Source organism: Typopeltis vanoorti, chromosome 1 (assembly GCF_054136105.1).
Source record: "Typopeltis vanoorti isolate ZY-2024b chromosome 1, IOZ_Tvanoo_1.0, whole genome shotgun sequence".
NCBI classification, from domain to species: domain Eukaryota; kingdom Metazoa; phylum Arthropoda; class Arachnida; order Uropygi; family Thelyphonidae; genus Typopeltis; species Typopeltis vanoorti.
Window position 1 is genome coordinate 164,377,404 of NC_143549.1, and position 22,010 is coordinate 164,399,413.

The 22,010-nt window shown below is 37.0% G+C and overlaps 1 protein-coding gene across 3 annotated transcripts in view; it reads left to right on the top strand.

Moving 5' to 3' along the window:
* LOC150110598 (protein slit-like) overlaps positions 1 to 22,010 on the top strand; it is a 225,022-nt gene that overhangs the window by 58,506 nt on the left and 144,506 nt on the right. For all 3 annotated transcript variants that reach the window (XM_090395071.1, XM_090395078.1, XM_090395085.1), the window contains exons 2-3: positions 10,348 to 10,419; positions 16,284 to 16,355. In XM_090395071.1, the coding sequence (XP_090251197.1) occupies positions 10,348 to 10,419; positions 16,284 to 16,355 (144 nt within the window). The remainder of the gene's footprint in view (positions 1 to 10,347; positions 10,420 to 16,283; positions 16,356 to 22,010) is intronic.

Below are 22,010 nucleotides of genomic sequence, written 5' to 3' on the forward strand. Positions count from 1 at the left end.
TAGCAACTATATCGATAGAGGTGGACATGCTTATAATTTAAATTTAGAAGAGCTTATGAACAGTTTTATTGTGCGATATCCCTGTAGAGCAAACATTTAATTAATATTATTATGTAATCGTTTTGCCTTAATATTTCTCTTGTAATAAAAACAAAATAACAATTGAAAATTTTCTTTTATTTTTGTCTTATAATTCATGAGGGGCGATATTTAATTGTTTGCCTCAGAGAGCCATCTGATCTGGCCACGGCCCTGACTCCAACTAAATACTAGTGTATAAAGTATGATTTCTCCTTCCTCTAACTAGCTTGTTTTCCGATTTGGATAGCTTTATGACCTGCAGATTTTTCGCAATGACTCGTTTAAAAATACACAAAGAAACAGTGATAGTCTTCATGTTAGAGGGAAACACTGGATTATTTAACACTCGGTTTACCCATAGTATTCACGTGTGATAGGTTTACAATCTCGCGTGGATGGAATTTACATAAAACCGAACCCTTATTTGCTCTGCAATCGTTGATCAAAAAGAAAGACCTCAATTAGTAGTAGTCAACTACATGCAGATTAAAGTGACTTGTTAGCCAGAGTTACTTCATCGATGTTCAGTAACCAGTACCCTTTCGCGAACCTTCTGTGAATGGTATACACACGAATTATATTAGCTATAATATTTTTATTTTATTTTATTTTTTATTTTTATTATTTTTTTAATTTAATAAAATATGTTTAACATTGAAAATCAATTTATTATTATTTTTTAAATTACTAAGATTACTGCATGCATATTTTACGGATTTCCAATCTGATATTTCTTATCGAATAGTCTTTTAAAACGCAATTGAACTATGAGCAGTGTTTAGTCTATTGTTCACCAGTCAGCAAAATGCACCACTTCGATTTTTAACATCAGCAACCATTTAAAAAAAAAAACTAGTCGTTCTTGTGATCGACTCCAACTAGCTACTAGTGTATAAAACGTGATTTCCCCCTCCTCTAACTGGCTTGTTTTCTGATTTGGATACCTTTATGACCGCTAGATTTTTCGCAATGACTCGTTTAAAAATACACAAAGAAAATAGTAAGTATAGAGCTCCTCGTTATTGCTCAGATGACTGCTGATTGCATAATTTGTGAGAAGAATGAGATATGTCTTATTTGTTTTAAAGGCGATTCGCTTTATATATCTATCCATCCATCTTCAAGGCCAACCTTTCCTAATTAGGTTGTGGGAGCAGCAGCTGCAAGAGGAACTTCCAATGGTCACGATCTTCCGCTACCAATCTCAGGTGTTCTGGTGGGACTCCCAGACGTATCCAGCGAGTCCTTGCTTCCACGTGGCCTCCCACCCTCTTGCTTGAGAAAGAGGGCCTGCTGGGGGGATTCTCTCTTGTGGCATTCTGACCTGTGACCTAACCATCGTAACTGTGGTCTCAACACGGAGAAGCAGCGGTTGGGTATTGAGGGTTTCCTGAATTGCAGAGCTTCTGACTCCGTTGAGTCTTCTCAGGCCCGAAACCCCGTCACAGGAACCTCATTTCAGTCGCTTGGATTCGTTTCCGCATTCTTTCGGTCATTACCTAGCTCTCATGATCATAGGTGAGGATGGGGACATAGACAGTATTGAAGAGACAGCCAACTTTGCCTTCTGTCTTAACTCCCGCTTCAATACTACCGAAAGGCCGAGCTCCCGCATTATTGCGCTTGCTGAGCCAATTCGGGTAGCTCTACGTCTTACTTTCCATCACTCGTGAATATGGACCCAAGGTATTTAAACTTTTCCACCTGCCTCAGTGGGACTCCACTCATATGTAGAGTGCACTTGGATGGTTGTCTTGAGGCCACAAATGTTTCCATTTGGGCCACACTGATCTTCATCCCGGCTTCTGCACAAATATCTACAAACCTATCCAGGGTCCGCTGGATGTCATCTGTGGAAGAGCTAAGCAGAACTAGGTCATCTGCAAAAAAGCAGCTGTCCAATGCTACATCTTCCAATTCTGACACACTCACTGCCTCGGCTGTGCATATCAATCCAGTCCATAAATATTATGAAAAGGAGGGGTGACAGAACACACCCTTGGCGGAGACCAATGGAGACTGTGAAAGGTTTAGACTTTGTCCCTACACAAAACTCCGGGCATTCATACAGGGACTTGATGGCGGCTAAAGTTTATTCCCAGGAACTTTGTCATATGCCTTCTCCAAGTCCACAAAACATGTGTAGACATTCTTGGCATATTCCCAAGATTTCTCAAAGACTTTGAAGATTTGGTCAGTTATACTTCTACCAGGACGAAAACCACATTGTTCTTCCTGGAGCTTTGTCTCAACTATGCTCCTGCACCTTCTTTCCAAGCACCTAGCATATACTTTCCCAGACAGGCTAAGCAGAGAGAGAGAGAGATGCCACAATAGTTGCTGCAATCTCTCTGGTCTCCATTCTTGAAGACTAGTATTATTATGTTGGTCTGCCATTGCTTTGGTGCTCGCCCAGATATCCAAGCAGCCTGACACACCCGAGTCAGCCAGAGAACACCGTCTCAATTTAAGGCTTTTAACATTTCGGGCCAAATTTCATCATCACCAGCAGCCCTGCCCGATTTTAGCGATTTTATTGCTAAATGGACCTCTTTTTCTATGAGACTAGTCATCGCCCCGATATGCACCTCTTGGATGTCCACAACTGCTGGGCCACCCAGGTTAAGAAGGCTCTCAAAGTATTCCCTCCATCTGTGGAGGATATCCTTCTCGGTTGTTAAAAGTGCTTCATCAGAGGCCTTAATTGCGCTTGCTGTGCACGATTTCCTCCCTCGAAGGCGGCGGATGGTCTGCCAGAATACTTTGTTTGCATTTACATAGGATAAGTGTAATCTTTCTCCAAAGGATTCCCAAGCCTTCTGCTTTGCTGTCTTTACTGCCTCTGCAGCAGCTTTTCGCTCCTCAGTGTACCGGAAACGCATCTCAGGTGACCTGACCCTAAGCCATGTTAGGTAAGCCTCCTTTTTTGCCTGGACTGCTTTTTGGACCTCTTGGTTCCCCCAATGTATCATTTTCTCGCTGCCCGTTGCCACGCCGAGCCGCTTTCTGCCACAGTATGAGAGTGCAGAGGCAGTGACAGCTGTTCTGAATAGCTCCCACTCCTCCTCCTCAACATTTGCAGTATGTTTGGGAATATCTTTGAACCTGGAGGAGATGTTATCTGCAAAATTCTTCCTCAGTCTCATTTTCCAATGCTTCCCATTTCACGCGGTCTAGCTGCTTAGGTCTACCAGCGTTGGTAGTAGCATTTGGTTTCTGTAGCCGTAGAGTGCAGACAACAGGTGGTGGTCAGTTGACAGTTCTGCCCCTCTCCTCACACGAATGTCCAGCACCGAGGAAAATAGATCTGCTGAGACTATAAAAAAGTCAATCAGAGACCTTTATCCAAGTGTATCCCAGGTATATTTATGAACTTCTCGGTGCTGGAAGATATATCATCATCATCATCATCATCAGCTATTGCCAGTCCACTGCTGGATGAAAGCCTTTCCAAGATTACTCAAAAACTGTCCGTCCATGGCTCTCCTTTTCCATGTCACTCCTGCAAATCTGATGATATCATCAATCTACCGTGATTTAGTCGGCGTCGTGGTCGTTTTTCTTCTCGTGGAATCCAATCCAGTACTTCTTTTGTACATCGTTGATCTTGTCTTCGAGCAATATATTCAGCCCATTGCTATTTCAGATGTTTCTCTCTTCCTATGACGTCAGAGACTTTGGTTTGATTTCCTATGACGTATTCCTTTTGTGATCTAGTCTTGTGATCTAGTCTTGTGATACCAAGCATACTTCTTTCCGTACTAAATTGTGTGGTTCATAATTTCTGAACTTCCTTTGCATTTGTGTCCATGTTTCACAACAACATGATATAGGAAGAATACTTTGGTTAAAAACTTTTCTCTTTAGGCATAATGGTAATTGCTTTTTGAATATTGAATGTAATTTTCAAAATGCTTTCCACCCAAGCATCGTGCGCCTTTTAATTTTATCCATGATATCTATTGTCCTAAGTATATGTAATGATCTATTTGTTTAATTTCATCATTATTAATTTTTATTATTTCTGGTTGGACATGGCTATTGAACATAACTTGGGTCTTCTAAGTTTATTTTTAAGCCAGCTGTTTTGCTAGCAAATTGGAGTTCATGGATACGAGTCTGTAATTCATGCGCAGTTGAAGTAAAGATAACTATATAATCTACAAAGCGTAAATGGTTTAAATATCTTCCATTTATCTTCGGACCTTTCCCATCATAATCAAGAAGTTTGAATATTTCTTCTAGGTACCATGTGAATAATTTTTAATTATGTGACACAATAAATTTTAATAATTTATTGTGTCAACCTGTCTTATACCTCTCTGTATTTCCACAGTAGAGATGTTTCCATTGAAACGAATTGCTGCTGTGGCACTGGTCTGTACTGATTTGACGGTACTGACGTATGGCTCCTTCACTTGTTGGTAGACATAGTGGTAACTGACATTCATTACACCTTTATAAAATGTGTTGTACAACTTGAATATGGTCCATTGTACTAAAGCCACTTCGAAAGCCTGCCTGTTCTTTTGGTTGCGCTAGGTCTAGAGTCATACAAAGCCTAGGAGCCAAGACTGTAAACACATTTGTGAACCACCGATAGTAGACTGATGGGTCGGTAGTTCATCAAGTCTTCTACTTCACCTTTTTTATGTATCAGAATTAGGGTTCTTCCATGTTCTTGGTACATCATTTTTCTTCAGAAATAAGATAAATAGTTTTGCTAAGATTTTGTTGATCATTTCTCCACCTGCTTTTAGAAGTTCAGCTATAACTCCATTCTCACCTGCAGCTTTTCCAATTTGCAAGCTTTGGATGCTCCACATAACTTCTTCTAGTAGACTCTGTGGTATTCAGCTATTGCGTAGTTGTCTTCTTCTTCATTTAATTCGTCATCCTGATATAATAATAATAATTATTATTATTGTTATTATTATTACATAACACCTCCAGAGAGTCCAAAGACTCATCGAGCGAAGGCACCTACACTACAACACTCTGTCTCCACCAACCTCAACTACCTTCATCATCTACATCAACGCCATCTACCGCCGACCACCACCACTAGTATATTCAGAGACAATCACAAACATCCATGTCCACGGCGGGATTCGAACCCACAGCCTTTTGGCTGGAGAGCAGATGCGCTAACCACTCGGCCAACCAGGCCGGCATATATATAATACTCTGTATTATATCAAGATGAGCCACCGCTTGATAGGGGTGACGATTTGAGGAGCGGCACATTCTGCATAAAAGCTGTTGAAGCCAGGCACTGACGCTTTTTAAAGTGTTGGAATCACCAGACTGGCTATTGCTGGCCATTAACAGTGCAAGTTGAGCCTCTAGCTCAACTGGTACAGACAAAGCCCTTTGGTCGGAAAGACCTGAATTCGATTCCTGTCTATGTTTATCTGGTCTTTTTCGACTGAAGGCGAGTTAGCCGGCTCATACGGAGGTAGAGGGATTTTTCACCCAGAAACTGGTTTTTCTTCCCTGAGAATAGACAAACCGGTCCAGTGAACACACATGGATTTACAGTCATAAATAAATATATATATATGTGTGTGTGTGTGCGTGCGTGCGTGCGTGCGTGCGTGCGTGCGTGTACTTAATCCCTCATCAGCAGAGCTCAACCTGCCCTCCCAAGGGGGAGAAAGGGGAACCCCAAACGAATATTATTATTATAACAGTGCAGGTAACATGACCAGCAGGACCGAGCCCCTCGAAAGAAAAAGGTCCGATAATGAATTCCGCTGTAAAACCACACCAAATGGTGACCTTCGGGGAATGAAGCGGAATCTGTCGCACGACGTATGGGTTAGTGGTTTCCCAACAGCACCATCCAGATGGAAGTGAGCTTCGTCAGTCCAGAAAATTTTCCATGGCCAATTGTTGTCCAGTTCAGTCCGAGCAAGAAACTGCAGGGCAAATGTCTCTCGTGCAATCCGGTCAGGATTAAACAATTGCTGAACGTGGGAATTCTTGTAGGGATAACAGCGCAGATTTACCTTACGATTTTGTGAACTGTGCTTACGTTTGTCTAAAGACCGTGCAATGCGCTGTATGTTGCTGCTTCCTACGACATTTGCCATCCTTCCTTCCTCTGACGCTGCGGCTACTTCCTCCACTGTCTGCCGTTCGATGCGCTTCCGTCCTCTGCCAGGTTTGATAATTAAGGAACCTGTCTCTTCAAATTTCAGGATCATTTTGCGTAAACTATTTGCAGTCATAGGACCCATTTTTAATCCTTTAATGTTCTAAACTTTCCCGATGCTGTCAAACTACAAATATTATTTTGGTAAAACAACTTCAAGAGAAGTGAGCGATCCTTCGATAATGGTGACATTGTGCTTTAACACGTGCTGTCTGCTCACAGGCAATGAACTGATGCATTCCACAGCCACCTGCTTTTATTGTTGCTATCGAAGCATGATACTTCGATATGTAATGTAATGTACATATACATACTTTCTATGTAATGCAGCGCCATGCATCCTAGCAACTTTTATAGCTGACGTTAGTTTTTGCGCAAATTAAAATGATATTGCCACACACATCATGTTAAATACTAAATCTTTCAACTGAGTAGTTACCCAGTTACAGCCTTTCGAAATGTGAATTGTAATTATAATTATACACAAGGGTTGGACAAAACATGGAAACACTAAGATATTTAGGAATAGAACTTGTTTGTGTTGGTTACATTGAAAAATCTTGGCAGTACCGAATGTTCTTGGTTTGTTTTGTTTTATTTGAATTACACTCTGTAGTTCTCATGCAAGTGCATTAGTGATTGTAGTAAGTGATAATGCATGCTAAAAAATCGGAAAATGGGAGACTTGTCCGACTTTGAAAGAGGACAAATTGTGTGCATTTAGCTAGAGCATCAGTGAAAAAAGTAGCCACATTGTTTGGTGTATTGAGATCGATAGTTTCTGTCACCCTACACCACAGATTATGGTGAGACAACATCATAGAAGAGAAACAGTGGGCGAAAAAAAATGACAGAAATCGATCTTCGGATATTGAGAAGGATTGTTTTGAAAAAATCCCAGAACTACTGCAGCACAGGTAACAGCAGAACTGAATACTCGTTTTGCAGAACGTGTTCCACAAAAAACTGGCCGACATGAGTTTCACAAATCCAATATTCAAGGTAGAGCTGGAATTGCTAAACATCTGATTACTGAAAAGAATGGTCGGATATGTTAACGATAGTGTCATGACAATCAAACATAGACATTAGAAAAATGGAAACATGTGATATGGTCACCTGTTTCCTACATCAAGACGAGTTTACGTTTGGAGAACAACACCCAAGGAATCCCACAATCCGGAATGCGCGTATCCAAGAGTAAAGTAAGGGGGAGGTTCTGTGGTGGTCTGGGCAGCAACATCTTGGTATTCTGTTGATCCCATTGTTGCTCTTCATGGTAGAATTACTGCAAAATATTATTTCAAAGGACATTTTGGGTAACCAAGTGCATCCCAAGATCCAAACGTTACTTCCAAACAACATTGCAATATTCCAAGACCACAATGTCCCTATTTACACAGCTTGAACTGTATGGTAATCGTAGGAAAAGCATGTAGGTGGACTTCCACATCTTCGCTCGCCAGCACAATCAACAGATCTGAATATTATTGAGCAACTGTGGTCAGTTTTGGTAACCCACAATGAGAAACAGATCCCACCTTCAATGTCTTTAAAACAATTTGAAGATGTTCTTCAAGTAGAATGGTACAAAATTCCACCAGAAAATATTTAAAACTTATTTGAGTCCATTCTAAGAAGAATTTAGGCTGTACTGAAGGTAAAAGATAGTCTAAAACCGCATTAATAAAGAAATATGTAAGTATAACAAGTGTTTCTATTATTTTGTCCAACCCATGTATATATATATATATATATATATTCCCCCCCCCCCAATTCTGTATTTTCAATTATATATATATATATATATATATATATATATATATATATATATATATATATATATATATATATATATATATATATATATATATATAATTGAAAGGTTTAAAAATGCCCTATTGGAGCCTATCGCATCTCATTCCGTAAATTCAGACTACTCTGAAAAAAAAACTATGGACCTAATTTCTCACTACCCCAATACGATATTTTCTTTTATCATTGTAAGGAAAGCAATTATTAAATATGGAATTTTTAAGTAAGATATTGTTAACAACTTACTGAATCTTCTTACTGAATCTTACTGAATACATTAAGAAGTACTATGTAATAGGAGAAAAGGCAAAGGGAGGAAAGAAAATGATGAAAATATAATTTCAAGACATTGCTCTTTCATCCGTGTGATTCCCAGATAAGGCGAATTATGCTGCAACAAAATAAAGACAAAATATTTGTTTCTCATAGAAATAAAATGCAGATGGTTATAAATTTGTTATGTTGAACTTTCTATTGATGCAGGATGATTTTTCCCATCTTCTGTAAATTGTTTCATTCTGCTTGCTGGGAAGCATCCTTTAAAGGGGAGATCACAATTTATTTATTTGCATTCATTTTTTATTACTATATTACTAGATAAATCAGCATTTAATCATTCCTATCTCTCAAATATTGAAAAACACTTTTTCGGCTTGAATAGTTTTAAGTTGTAATTTTCAGAAATACTTGCGTCTTGAGAATGTTTTAAGAATGAATGAAGGGAAAAAAATAGCTCGAAAAGCTTGGAATTCAAATTCAAGTTGGTGGTGACAACTCGCATGTGAATGCTTGTATTTTAATGAAAAGTAAAAAAAAAAAAACATGTAACTGGTTGTTCAGGTAAAACACTTCTAGTTGGAATGGAAGTGGTACTACGCACAGACAACACATAATAGAGGAATGCAGCTCATTAACCTGAAATGAGCCCTTCCAAACATAATTGAAGATTTTGTTTGGGCCTTACTTTATTGTAGAAATATTCAAGAGTCAGTTTCAATGGTAGCTCAGGCGAAATACAGCGTTTTCACACAAAAAAGAAATGAATTTAACAAGTATTTGTTGAAAAAAGTAAACAAGTGCTTTTTAAACTAAGCAATTCTTCAATAGATAAAAGTAAATAAATAACACTGCAGTTTGCAACGTTGCATATGTAAAAAAGCATGGAGAAATGCTGTTGCCTTTTGAGAGAGAGAGAGAGAGAGAGAGAGAGAATTACATTGTTTAGTGAAGTAACGTTAACAAACGATCTCAAGTTGGGAAATAAAGTTCTGAAAACATCTTATATAACACAGAGAAATTTCTTATGTCATTATGATGAATTTGATTAATTCTGTGATATTAATCTTGTAGTGCCCATTTCTGTATGAATATTTTGTAATTGAAAGGTTGTACAAATTTGTGAACGACAACTTATTTTTTAGAAGGACATCGTTTAACTTTTTTTTGCAGGACATTTGTGAACGCAAGAAAGGCTGTTATTTTTAAACAAGGCCCTGTTCATATTTTTGGTTCTTTTTTTTCTGCTTATATTTGTATTTATTTCCCGTTTAAATGTCTCGAGAGTGGAATAAGTTAAAAACGAAATCCAATAAAGATTATAAACCAAGAAACATAACCCAAGAAGTAATAATCGTATTCTATAAACATTTCAGTTTAGATTTTTTTTCAACATTGCTGAAACAGCAAATATTTACAAGAAATGCTATCTTTTTTTCTATATCATTAAACTAAATAAATAAACGGTAAGGCTGATCGATCCTCTGCAAAATACCGTCGAGTTTCGCTTTGCATTGCACTATTATAATTGTTTCTTTCTTGACTGTCTCGCCGAGAAAGCGACTGCTGTAGCACCACAGCTTATAATCAATATCCATCCCAGCTGAAAAGGAATAATGAAAAAAAAATCAAACAATTATTTATTTTTACCATCTTAAGATAGAGTTTTGAAACCAAAAAAACTCATCTTTTTATGTTGTGTTTTTGCACAACTCGCACAACCACTAAAGCGATCTTAGTACACCTTGAGGAACTACATACATCATTGTGGGAGGAATAATCTTTGTAAGAAATATTTTGGAGTTCCTTTTCAGATAGAAAATATAATATTGCATAGGAACAAAAATTGGCAAAATAAAACTCAATATATTTGATATTGGCGTTTGTTTTGCCTTATTGTATTATGATCACTCAGAATTAGCATAGTGAACTATGGTAGAGATTATTAAGATATATTTAAGTACGCAGAAGTGTTTATATAAACGCAATGTGAATTTATATTCTCTTATTTTTTTCAGAAATCTTGAAGGAAATAACATTACTGTCATCGGTAGCGATGTATTCTCCGGGATGAAGCAGCTACAGATCATGTAAGTAAGCAACTACTCTCTCTCTCTTTCTCTAATATTATTTCATTATTCTTTTATTTGCTAAAATAAGCAAAATAACTAAATTTATCCCTCACTCTAGATCGTTTCTTCATCGATAACCTACCACCTATAGACATTTCCTCTGTTCACTCGGTAAATGAGATAGTAACTGGTGTTAATTTATTCTCTTCCGCGTTGATTATTCATGGTTTAGAGAACTGTGTGCATCATTATTAGCATAAAAGTGTTGATGACCTCCGAATTATAATTTTTTGTAGAGGTTCTAAAAAGAGAATGATTTGATACTTATTCTAATTAAAAATCTTAATCACACTAACAAATAGAAGAGGTTGAATCAGATCAAACGCACACTCTAAGAAGAAATAAATAAATAAACTTTAAATATATATGACCCTCCCCCGAAATGTGTCAAGACTTATAACTCATCACTGCGTGTGTGGGCAAAAGAATTCTCCCAAGCCGGGAATCTAACCCGGGCCTTTTGGGTGAAAGTCAAGTATCCTAGCCACTAGACCATATGGGAATAGAAATGCCGAGCTTACTCATATTTTACTGAATACACTTTAAGTTTGTAATTGTTGAGAATCCAAATCCTGAAGCTAAAGTTTTGGAAACTTTAGTTTGGTATTTGGATTATCTCAGGATGCTTGAGAACAAGAACACTTCAAATGGGACATATGAACATAAATCGCTAACACCACTTCTGTAATTAGTACATTAAATATAATGTGGATGATTTCTATTGTTCACACATTCAGTATGGTGCCATACGCAACACTCGACACTATAGTCCATTTTTTCCTAACGCTGTTGCATGATGGTCATTTCAGAATGTTCGCTCACTGCACGTTTATTAACAGAATATATTTACATGTCTTCAATATATTTTCTATTTTATCTTATCATTAATGTCCAAAAAGTTTGAGTAAATGTTGCATTCCTGTTATTGAACCATATTTGTGGATAATTCCGATTACTTTAGCAGAAGCCTCCTCAAAAATAGCGAAGTATCTCCTACTGAGGAATTACTTCAAATTATTGAACAGATCTTCACGTAAAGCATTATTAATCACATTTGGATGCTTTGTATTGAAAATTTCAATTTTGACATATGAACGGTCATTGCACGATTCAGATTATTCCTCCATTTTGAAGTTTTTATCGCTGGATAAGAATACCAGAAAGAGAAAATGAGAGCATGAAGTATTTACTTATCGTACTTACCATTCACGTGAATGTGCAAAGCATTATACACCGGTCCAAAAGTTAATGACGAACTAATTTTTACCTGTATATGAAAATATTTTCACGAATACAGCCAAACGTGGATATAAATTTATTGCCAGCATACTATTAAATTATATTACACAAAAATATGTTATAAATTTCGTACAAATTAAATTGCAATTCGTTTTTGGCAAAAGTAACAAATTTCCTAAGGACGTAGTTAAGGAATTAATGTACAGCGCTTAGAAAACTATGCGGAGAGACATTTTATTATGGAATACGTCCTTCTCGAACTGCGATGCAATTTTCACCACGTCATACCATGCTTAGCACCAACTGATTCAGGAGTTCTTGAGGCAGACTGGTGGCCCACTCTTGCTTCAGAGCAAGTATAAAACCTTGTTTGTTTTCTGGAAGGAATTTCGAGCAGCAACGAGTCTTCCTATTGCCATCTCAAGCGTGTTCTATGGGGTTGAGATCAGGAGAGCGTGCTGGTCACTCGATCATGACTGGTCGTTCACCAGTCATGGCCCCTTTTCCAGCATTTGTAGCTCGATACGTCCATTAAGCATTATTCCTCCCTACACCATAGCCCCACAGCACCGTCGTTGTATCTATCCCTTTAGTAATCAGTACTACTTCCAAGCCAGATCAAGTGTTGTCTAGAATCGGAGGAAAGACTAAAGCTATCATTTTTAAAGAGTACATTAACCCCATCGGCGTCCTGTCCAATTTTTATCGATAAAACTCTATTGAATGCGATCTGTAAGATTAGCTGTGGATAAAGGGACACAGCCTTATTGAATATACACAGGCCTTCGGGAGTATAGACCTACTTGTCGCAGACGTCTTACCACACTTTGTCGAGATATCCGCGTAGCTGTGTTACAATGGAGCCAATTTGCAAGCTGATATGCCTGGTGCGTCGAATACGTTTTGCTGTTATATTCGAAAATCTGTCTTCGTACTGTGTAGTAGTATGAAAACAGATTTTCAGAACACAAAATTGAATGTCTGCAACACATTCCACTGGTATGAAATACAACTCTGACACACAACGCTATGTGAGATTTCAAACTCTTTGCCAATATCAGTAATTCTGCGACCTTCTTCAAATTTTCCAACAATTCTTCCCCGCGTGAAATCATCTAGATGATGCCCTTGCAACAGACATCCAAGTTTGCAACTTTATTCCTTCAAACACAATTCGCTTAGCACAGCCTTTTGCCTTTTAACCTGTTGAGTACTACCACGTGCTCCCTTTGTGCGCGATTCAAACATTTGAACGTGTACCAGCTTTCTACTCGAAATCGTCAGTTATACAAATTACCGCAAGCTGATTTGTCTGAATTTGTGGTTGTAATCTTCAGAAATAGTGTTCCTCCTTATGTTTTGGATACCAGTCTATGATCTCATTGGCCGCGCACGCACAACTTTTGAAATAACTCTTATTTTACATATTACATAAGCAGACCACAAATATCACACTCCATTTAAACATGAATATGATTCTATTGTGTGCAATGTTTTATCTTTCTCTTCTTTTAACAGTAACTACTTCTGCTTTAATGGATCAGTGAATATTCAATAAGAGCATTGCTTCTAACTTTGCGTTTGACTCCCATCCAGACGCGTTTCTAAAAGGTAATGGATTCTGGAAATAATTGAAACTGTATTGAAACAGTAGAATCAAGCCTGGTTGGCACCTCAGATGTTCCAATTTTTATTTATTTACTCACCACTAGGAGTCTGTGGTGCAGATGTAGGTACAAAAGTATGATCATGAGTTATTTGGATCACCACAGTAAGTTTATGCCATCAAAGTTTGATGGCATAAACCAAGAAGAAATATTAGATCTAAAAATAAACAACACATTTCGTATTTCTAATGGAATTTTTTTGTTATTTAAAAGAAACAGAAGAAATATTCATACCTGTTGATTATGATTATTTTTTGGATGATGAAGGTAGAATTTCGATTATACAAATGTTTGTGCATCGCCACATGAAAGAGCAATGCACGCGCTGCTTGAATTGAATGTAACACTCTTTAGTTCTCATACAGGTATTAAGAAGAACTGATTTTCTAACGTAGTGTTCGTATTTTCTGATTATTTCCTTAAGCAGATCATCGCAACCGTCTGTCCATTATTTCCTCTTCGTTTTTAATTTAAATGATTCTACTGCGAGATTTAAGATAAAGTCAACTTTTATTTTCCCTCTACATCCTAGTCAATTATCATTTCTAAATGTCTTCGTACAGAGTATGCACAGCTTTATTCAGTGCATCTTTTCTTTTTCTCCAGGAAGAGATAGAAGACTTATGATCAATCTTGGGTCTTCTGGCACTGACAATGTTTTCCCGGTTATTGTTATGACTGGTAATCCCTAGTTAACCACTTTAATAATCTTTACTTCCTGTATTTCAGTATTAATCTCTATATTATTTCACTTTTTACTCCATTCTGTTCTATTTCTTATTTATTCTAATGCTTGTGAATTCATCCTTGTCGAATATATTCTAAGAAACAGGACAAATGTTTTTATCAGTTGCTGTCGCATTTTTTATCCTAAATTTGAAGAAGCCATGAAAAACAATAAACTTGTGCATTACTTGATTCGGGTGATTTACTTTCTTAGACCATACACTTTTGACAAATGTATAGAAACGGGGAAATAAACTAGAGATTCTGTGTTTTGATATAAAGCATTTCAAAATCAATTTCTATCTTATGGGATGTCTTCTGCCATTTGTTGTTAGTCAGTCTGCATCTTCCGCGGTTAAAACTTGAACTTTGTTATCATGTCCGTTCTTTCAGTCGCTGATATATAAATGACCCTTTTGGATTGCTTTCAGACCCCGTCTATACTTTCTTGAACAAAACTGTACTAGTTTTATTTTATTTGTAATATTTGGCAAACCTTGTATTATGTAAATAATGGAAAATCTCAAGAAAACCTATCATTGCTTTAAATATGACTCTCCAACTCTTTTAGTAAGGAAGAAAAGCCAATCTTAGTAAAATTTCATATTGTCTTTGAACAAAAATCTTTTGGGTTAAGTTATTTTTAGCAATATCTACATCTGAAGGGGTCACGTTATTGCTAGACACATAAACTCTTGACTTTATGCATATAATATGTCAATAGTCACATTATATGAAATCTTTGGCATTCAAAAATCAACGCCTCTGTAAGCAGTCCTATGTAGGGACTTTTATAAGAGCTCTTCAACTGAATGTGAGTTAACCTGTCTCATAAGGAAGTAGCCGAAGTTTTATACTTAGCGAGACAAATAAATCGACCGGGAAGTACATGAAGTTGATGAGGCATAAACCAGTGGCCTTCTCTTAGAAGCCTTCGACCTCTCTTCCGAACAACTGCATTAAGAAAAATTATTACTTTTTTTCCTCTCCGTTATACAGCGTTATTTTTCATTCTTACGTTTGAATAAATGGCATATTTGCCCTGCCATAGAATTCTCTTCCTACATATTTAAGATGTCACCTTAAAAATCCTCATTATTGTGCTAAAATTCATTATGGTGTACTTTATTTCTAATTTCAAATCCTTTTGGAGAAAAAAAAAAAAGACGGGAATTTCCTTATAAAAAGCGGTCTGCTTTGATAATCAAGAAAAAAAAAACTTTGTGGAAAATCCTGTTAGAGGTCAAAAGAGTCGTGGCAGTCAGTGGTATAACGACAATATAACATATAACATCGCTATAAGCTATACGTCACCGCCTAATATGTAGCGATGACATAGACGTCACATGATAAATAACAACTCAAGAAACATATGTATAGCGCACTAGCAACCTATACGCCGCACACACACAAACATTTAGCGACAGTGTTCAAAAGGGTTCACGAGAGTTCGCTTTGTCGCGGTCCGTTTAATGCACGAAACCGTCTCTAAACTGTGTAACCCTTCCAACCGTTATCAGCACAGGCGATAAAACCAACTCATAAAACTACCGTCAATTACTCTTCTTTGTCTGTTCCATTCTCTCAGGCTTCGGGAATACGTTAGTGGTTCTTATCGACGGCCTTCTCAGAGTAGCAAAACCACTTGTCACGACTTCACCCAGGAACGTGAGGTCGTATTTCCAGAGTGGCAACTTCGGCAGCGGGCATTGTTTGATAACAGCATCTCCAGATATAGAAGTGATCTCAGGCAGACAAGGAGCATAGCTCAATACTGGTGACCATCGTTTCTACTTTTGCTGCTCTATTTATAGACATGACTGAGTACACAAGGACCACGTCTTCGCATCAACAACTCTCCTTCAACAGAACTTTTGGAAGAACAAGAGGTCATCCAGTTGCTATGTGTGTGTGTACACCTGTCTGTTTGAGTATATATGGAGAGGAGGAAACTTCTGAAAATATTCTTTGCTTTATTATATAGAAGTTGTGTCTTATTGAGCCTAGAATATGTCTCTGAGTTAACCCTTGTGCAACTTTATAATACCAGTATATTGATATTTTATAGTTATTTCTGAATCAGAACTTCCTTAATACATCTGATCATGATTACTGACATTACAACGTACACTCTACCTAAGAATCTTATTAATTATTATTTTTTTAATAATTATTTTTGTTTTCTTTCAGGCAGTTGATGGACAACCAGATTCACCATATTGAAAGAGGAGCCTTTCAAGATCTCATTGGAATGGAGAGGCTGTAAGATTTTTTTCGATTACTGTAATTCTTGTACTTTGTGTGTGTGTGTGTGTGTGTGTGTGTGTGTGTGTGGTATACGAGCGTTTTGCAAGGATCGAGACAGTTAGAAGAACCGACATGTACACTTCGATTAGTAAAACCCCGACTGGAATGTCGCGTACCACTTGATAAGGAATGACGAGATCTTTTTATCTGAAAGAAAATTAGTTGGTCTTATATGAAACCTTACAATGTCCTCTCGTCTGTATAAGCAAAGAAGACATATTGGCCCAAAGACATAAATTAACGACCATAACAAGACATCGGGCCTAAATGGAAAATTAAATGTGATGATAAAATATATACTGATGCGAGACTAGAGCCATTAATCTCTTTGTTTAGTTTGATCCTTCCCTCATCCCTCACTTCCATAGGTTTAATAAAGTACTTTTATCCTCTTGAAGGAGAAATAACAACCCGAATAAATCGCAAATAAGTGATAAATTTACTTTCATATACAACAATACTGTTATAGTTCGCCCACCGTTTGTAGGTCTCTCCTTGGCATTTTGCCAAGAATAGTCGGTTCATGCTGAAGGGGAGAAAGAAATGAAGGATGTACGAATTGGTCGCCAACATGCGAAATCACGTTCTTTCTTGTCTGTCGCTGTAGAAGTACTAGCTTGATATTTGTTGTCGCTTTTTTGCATTAATTTTATTATTATTAATTTGTATGATGGATCCAGTACAGTCAACAAGTTCTGTTGTTAAACGTTTCAGTAGCTCTTGAAAAAGAATATTGAATAATGTACTGACATTTTGCGAAAAAGAATCGTCAGAAGGTCTCCTTGTTCCACTTTCTCAAGTCATGAAACGTGCAAGTGCAATTGCAGGCGTATCGGGATCGACTGTTAAAAGAATTCGTAGGGAATCAAAAGATGAAGGTAAGCCAAAATTTAAATCTCCTAAAAAAAAAATAAAATAAAAAGCGCCAGAGAAAGAAAACCATCGACTAGCTTTGAATGATTTTGATGTAGACGTTATACGAACTATTCACGAATTTTACGTAGTCGAGAAAAGAGTGCTAACTGTTCGGAAATTGATTCCTGTGCTTAAAGAAAAAATTAATTTTCCTTGGAAAAGAGAAACTTTAAGGAAAATACTTCACGAAATCGGATTTTGTTTTAAAAATTCCCAGAATAAAAGGAAACTTATCATGGAGCGAAGTGACATTGTTTTATCTTGAACGCAGTATTTGAGAGCAATAAGACGTTTCGGGGAGGAGAAAAGACCGATTATGTATCTAGATGAAACTTGGATTGATAGTAATTTAACTTATGGAAAATGTTGGCAGTCTAAATAAAAATGTGGAGTGCCACAAACCGGAAATGCCTCGCGGCGCATAATAATTTTGTGTGCGAGTGGAGAAATGTTTTTTTTTTTTTAACCGAATTCAAACTTACTATACAAAGCCAATTCAACTACTGGAGATTACCATGGGCAAATGAATTCTACGATCTTCGAAAAGTGGGCAGAAGAAAAACTGATTCCAAACCTTCCTAAAAATGCTGTTGTTATAATTGATAACGCTTCATATCACTCTGTTCGATTAAACGAAGTTCCAAATTGGTCTAATAAGAAGCAAGTTCTTATGGATTGGCTCTCTGCAAATAACATTCCTCATTCCCCAGATATGCGAAAAATTGAATTGCTTAATTTGGTCAAAAGAAACTCGCCCACAACTAAACTATTTAAATTCGACACGATGCTCAAAGAGCATGGATTTCTAGCTTTGAGACTACCACCATCATTGTGATATTAATGCTATTGAGTATGTTTGGGCAGAAGGGCAAAGTTTCATTCGCCATCGCAACATAACTGGGGATATTGACATGTCGAAACTTTTTAAGCTTTCAGAACAGGCGATTGAAAGTATTACAGTTCAAAACTGGGGAAAATATTGCTCTCATGTCACCTCATTGAAAAATATGTATTGGGACAGAGACGGAATTATCGAAGAATTATGCGAACCTTTGGTGATCAGTTTAAGTGAAAGTGATGGCGTTTCGGACACCGATTCAGATGACTGAAGATTAAAAGGATTTGATAATGGTATGTTTTTCCAACATTTTTTTTTTGCATGAGTTTGTTAAAAGAGTCACAAGTCATAAATAATTAATCGGTTTAGGACACTAAAGTGTCTCAGTTCTCCCAACTGTAAGTTTAGAATATCTAAATTCATTTGAAAAAATTTCTGTTTTTCTGTATAATTATTTTTATTTTATAGAAAACTTTCTTAAAAATAAACTTAGTTAAATTTTTGTTTTATGCTATACTTTTTTAATTTTGTTAAAACTGTACGTACATTTTCCCAACTGTTACACAAGCAAAATAGTTACATTTTAAAAACAGCAATGTTCGTAAAAGAAAAGCTAAATTTTCCGACCTGTAATAATAAACAAACTCATCCCAGAAGACAGATTGATTACCCTATTATCGGAATGGATTCTCCTTTTTCTGACATGCGCAGGAGTGTCGAGGGATCTCTAATCGGTGGGCGAACTATACCATGGTTATGAAATAAGAGTGCAGCGCCCTCTTAGTGGATTTTCTCTCGACAGCTAAAAAATAGTTGGAGCAAGTAAGATATTAAGGAATTATACATTTCTCTCTCTTTCTCCACACACACACACACACACACACACACACACACACACACACACACACACACACACACACACACACACACACACACACACACACACACACACACACACACACGTGTACATATAATTCACATATCGTGATGAAAGTGGCTAAATAATAGTTCATTATTAATCCTAAACAACGTTAAATATGTGCCCTATACTTTCACAGTAATGTCATTGTTCTGATCGTGCAAACAGCTATTCAAAGTTACCGACCTGCGAAACACAAAACTATCATTTAGTTCCCACGAGACGTAGAAGGTCAAGTGCTTAGACGTTGGGATCGCAGAAGCTCTTTACGACTTTTATCGCTAGATTCCCGCGTTCAGCTGTCAGCAGTGGGTTTAGAAAACTCATGATAGCGTTGATTTCTGCACAGGCGGCTCAAGAAACAAGTTCACAAGCGCATTATTAGTATTATATTATTATTATTTTCATATTTGGAACATTCGTTTGTTTCAATTACAAGTTTGGAATTTGAACTCGTTCTCATAGGGGTAGATGACCGACAAGTTATTAAGATAATTTAAGTGTGCGTGTGCATTGTTGGAATTACGGCCGAAGCAACTGATACTAAACTGTTATATTATGCCTGTTAGTGTGTGTTCTTCTGCCAGTTTGTATGTTTTTTCCAGAATCAAAAACAGCGTTGTAGGGGAAGAAACCTAGGCTATAGCACGCACAAATGCGCAGCTGTTCGGTCTCTTCTTTGTGTAAAAAATCGGGCAAGTGCAAGACAAAATTTCTGTCCCTGACCGGTGCTATTTTTTGTGTGAACTTGGTTAAATGGAGAACAGCGACTTACAAAATGCATAAAATAGCATGCCAGCCTGGTTGGCCAAATGGTCATCTACTCAACCAACCAACAGGCCGAGGATTCGAATACTGTGGTGGACATTGATGCTTGTGGCTGTCTTTAAGTGGGAGATGAATTTCATCACCCACTATCCAGGTTTTTGTAGAACTGAATTGGCTTGAAAACAGTTCCATGTTTCGCCTCTAGCGAAGAGTTTCCAGACTATGCAAGAAATAAATTTAAAATTTTCAAAAATATATAAAATTAATAAAAATAGAAAAAATCCTTAGCCTATTCACAGTACTAATGTTCTAGGTTTACAATCTTTCATGGATATTATTTAAAAAAGCTGGACGATTAGTAACACTTTGTATCATTATTCACCTTAAATGGTTAACAAACAAACTAATTATTGGTGGGGTCCAACGTATTGTTCATCATTCGGTACTTCACTCTAACTGATGAGTGATTTGGTTTGCACCTAACAGGGGAAAATTTCTCTGCTGTTTGAAGAACTCGTAATGCTTGATGATATAATGACAAGATAGTGGAAGATTGGAGCCTCCTGGTTCAGTTGGTATAGACAAGCACCTTTGGCTGGAAACTCCAGGTTCGAATCCCGTCATAATGTAAGGAAGGAACCTTCTGTCAATATTTTCAATCAAAATGGTGAGTTAGTCACTCTCAAATGGAGGTGATGTTTTTTCGTCCTTCAAAACAGGGAACCTACCCCGTAAACACACAGACTTACAGGCATGAATACTTGTCCTTAGGGAGTGTAGCAGAGGAGTAAAGTGTCGGCTGCATTAAATCACCGTCACCCCTAATCAGGAAGTCGACATTTTAAGAGATGGATGTTGTTTTGGATGTGGAACACACTTCTATAGTGCAATGTCAAGGCAACTCGTGGAAGAGTTGTATCCTAGAAGAATATTAATTAAAAACTATGTTATATATTTGGTTGTAAGCCACTCCTAACACGCTTATAGGTTGATCACGTGATATGATCGTATATAGAATTAATACTCCTTTATACATTGACTTGCTATGGAGTTCGAAATTCGATATACGAAATGTAAAGAAATTCCGAAAATCTTTTTTTTAAGATCTCCAATGGAACTCCGACATTTCCCATTAAGTAATACGAATACAACTTACGACATATTTCAGTTAATGTTTATTACAAATTTCAATTGATATAAAAACGAAATGGCCATTGCCTAGTGTGTTCGACCACCAGAATCATTTATCTGTGCTCAGACATCCATAATTCTTCTTCAGGTCAGACGCCACATAGGGAATATAGATTCTAGGAATTTAAGAGAAAAACAGATTTTTAAATGATTGCATGGTTGAAAGTAGCGACCATCAATCATGCGTCCCAACGATGTCTTGTGGATAATAAGACCAAAAAACAGACCAAGAGGCAGCACTTAATAAAGGACACATTTGACAAAGCGAAATCTTTTGAAGCATTTTAATATCCTTGAAAGTAAAGGGTCACCTTCGACTATAAATAAGAGGAGAGTGGGACCCTAGTTGCAAACGGAAGTAATAAAATAAACTTAAAAAAAAATTTCCAAAATTTCATATCTTCAGTGCTTCTCTTTAAAAAGAAGTCTGAGTTACATTCTGTTGCTTCGGTATTTCCCATAAATAAATGCTAGCTACGGTTGTGCTCTGCCTGTGACGTCACTACACACACAAGTTCATCAGTAACGATAATACATGCTGCCTTCCACTATATCTTTTGATAATATTGACAAGCAAATCAACACATCACTCTCTCACAGTCACTTTAATAGCTAAAACACAAAGACAAGGAACTATAATTAAAGTCTAGCATGAGTAATCGTTTTACTACTGTATGCAATGAAACGTTTTTTGAATATCTTTGTATCCACGGTTTATGTAATACTCACATTAACCTCCATACAAATAAATATAGGATATTTTTTATTCTTTCTGGTGCACTTTATTATTTGCAAGTTACTTAAATTATTTTTCGTTTTATTTTATTCGTTTTCTGTGGTTACGTAAATAATTCTGTCAGTATAGTGTTGTTGTTTTTAATTAATTTGTTGATAGACAATTAAAGTTAATATGGGATATTGCAATGTACTGTACTGCTAGTACCTCTCCCTTAATCGAATCTGCGAACGTTACATTTAA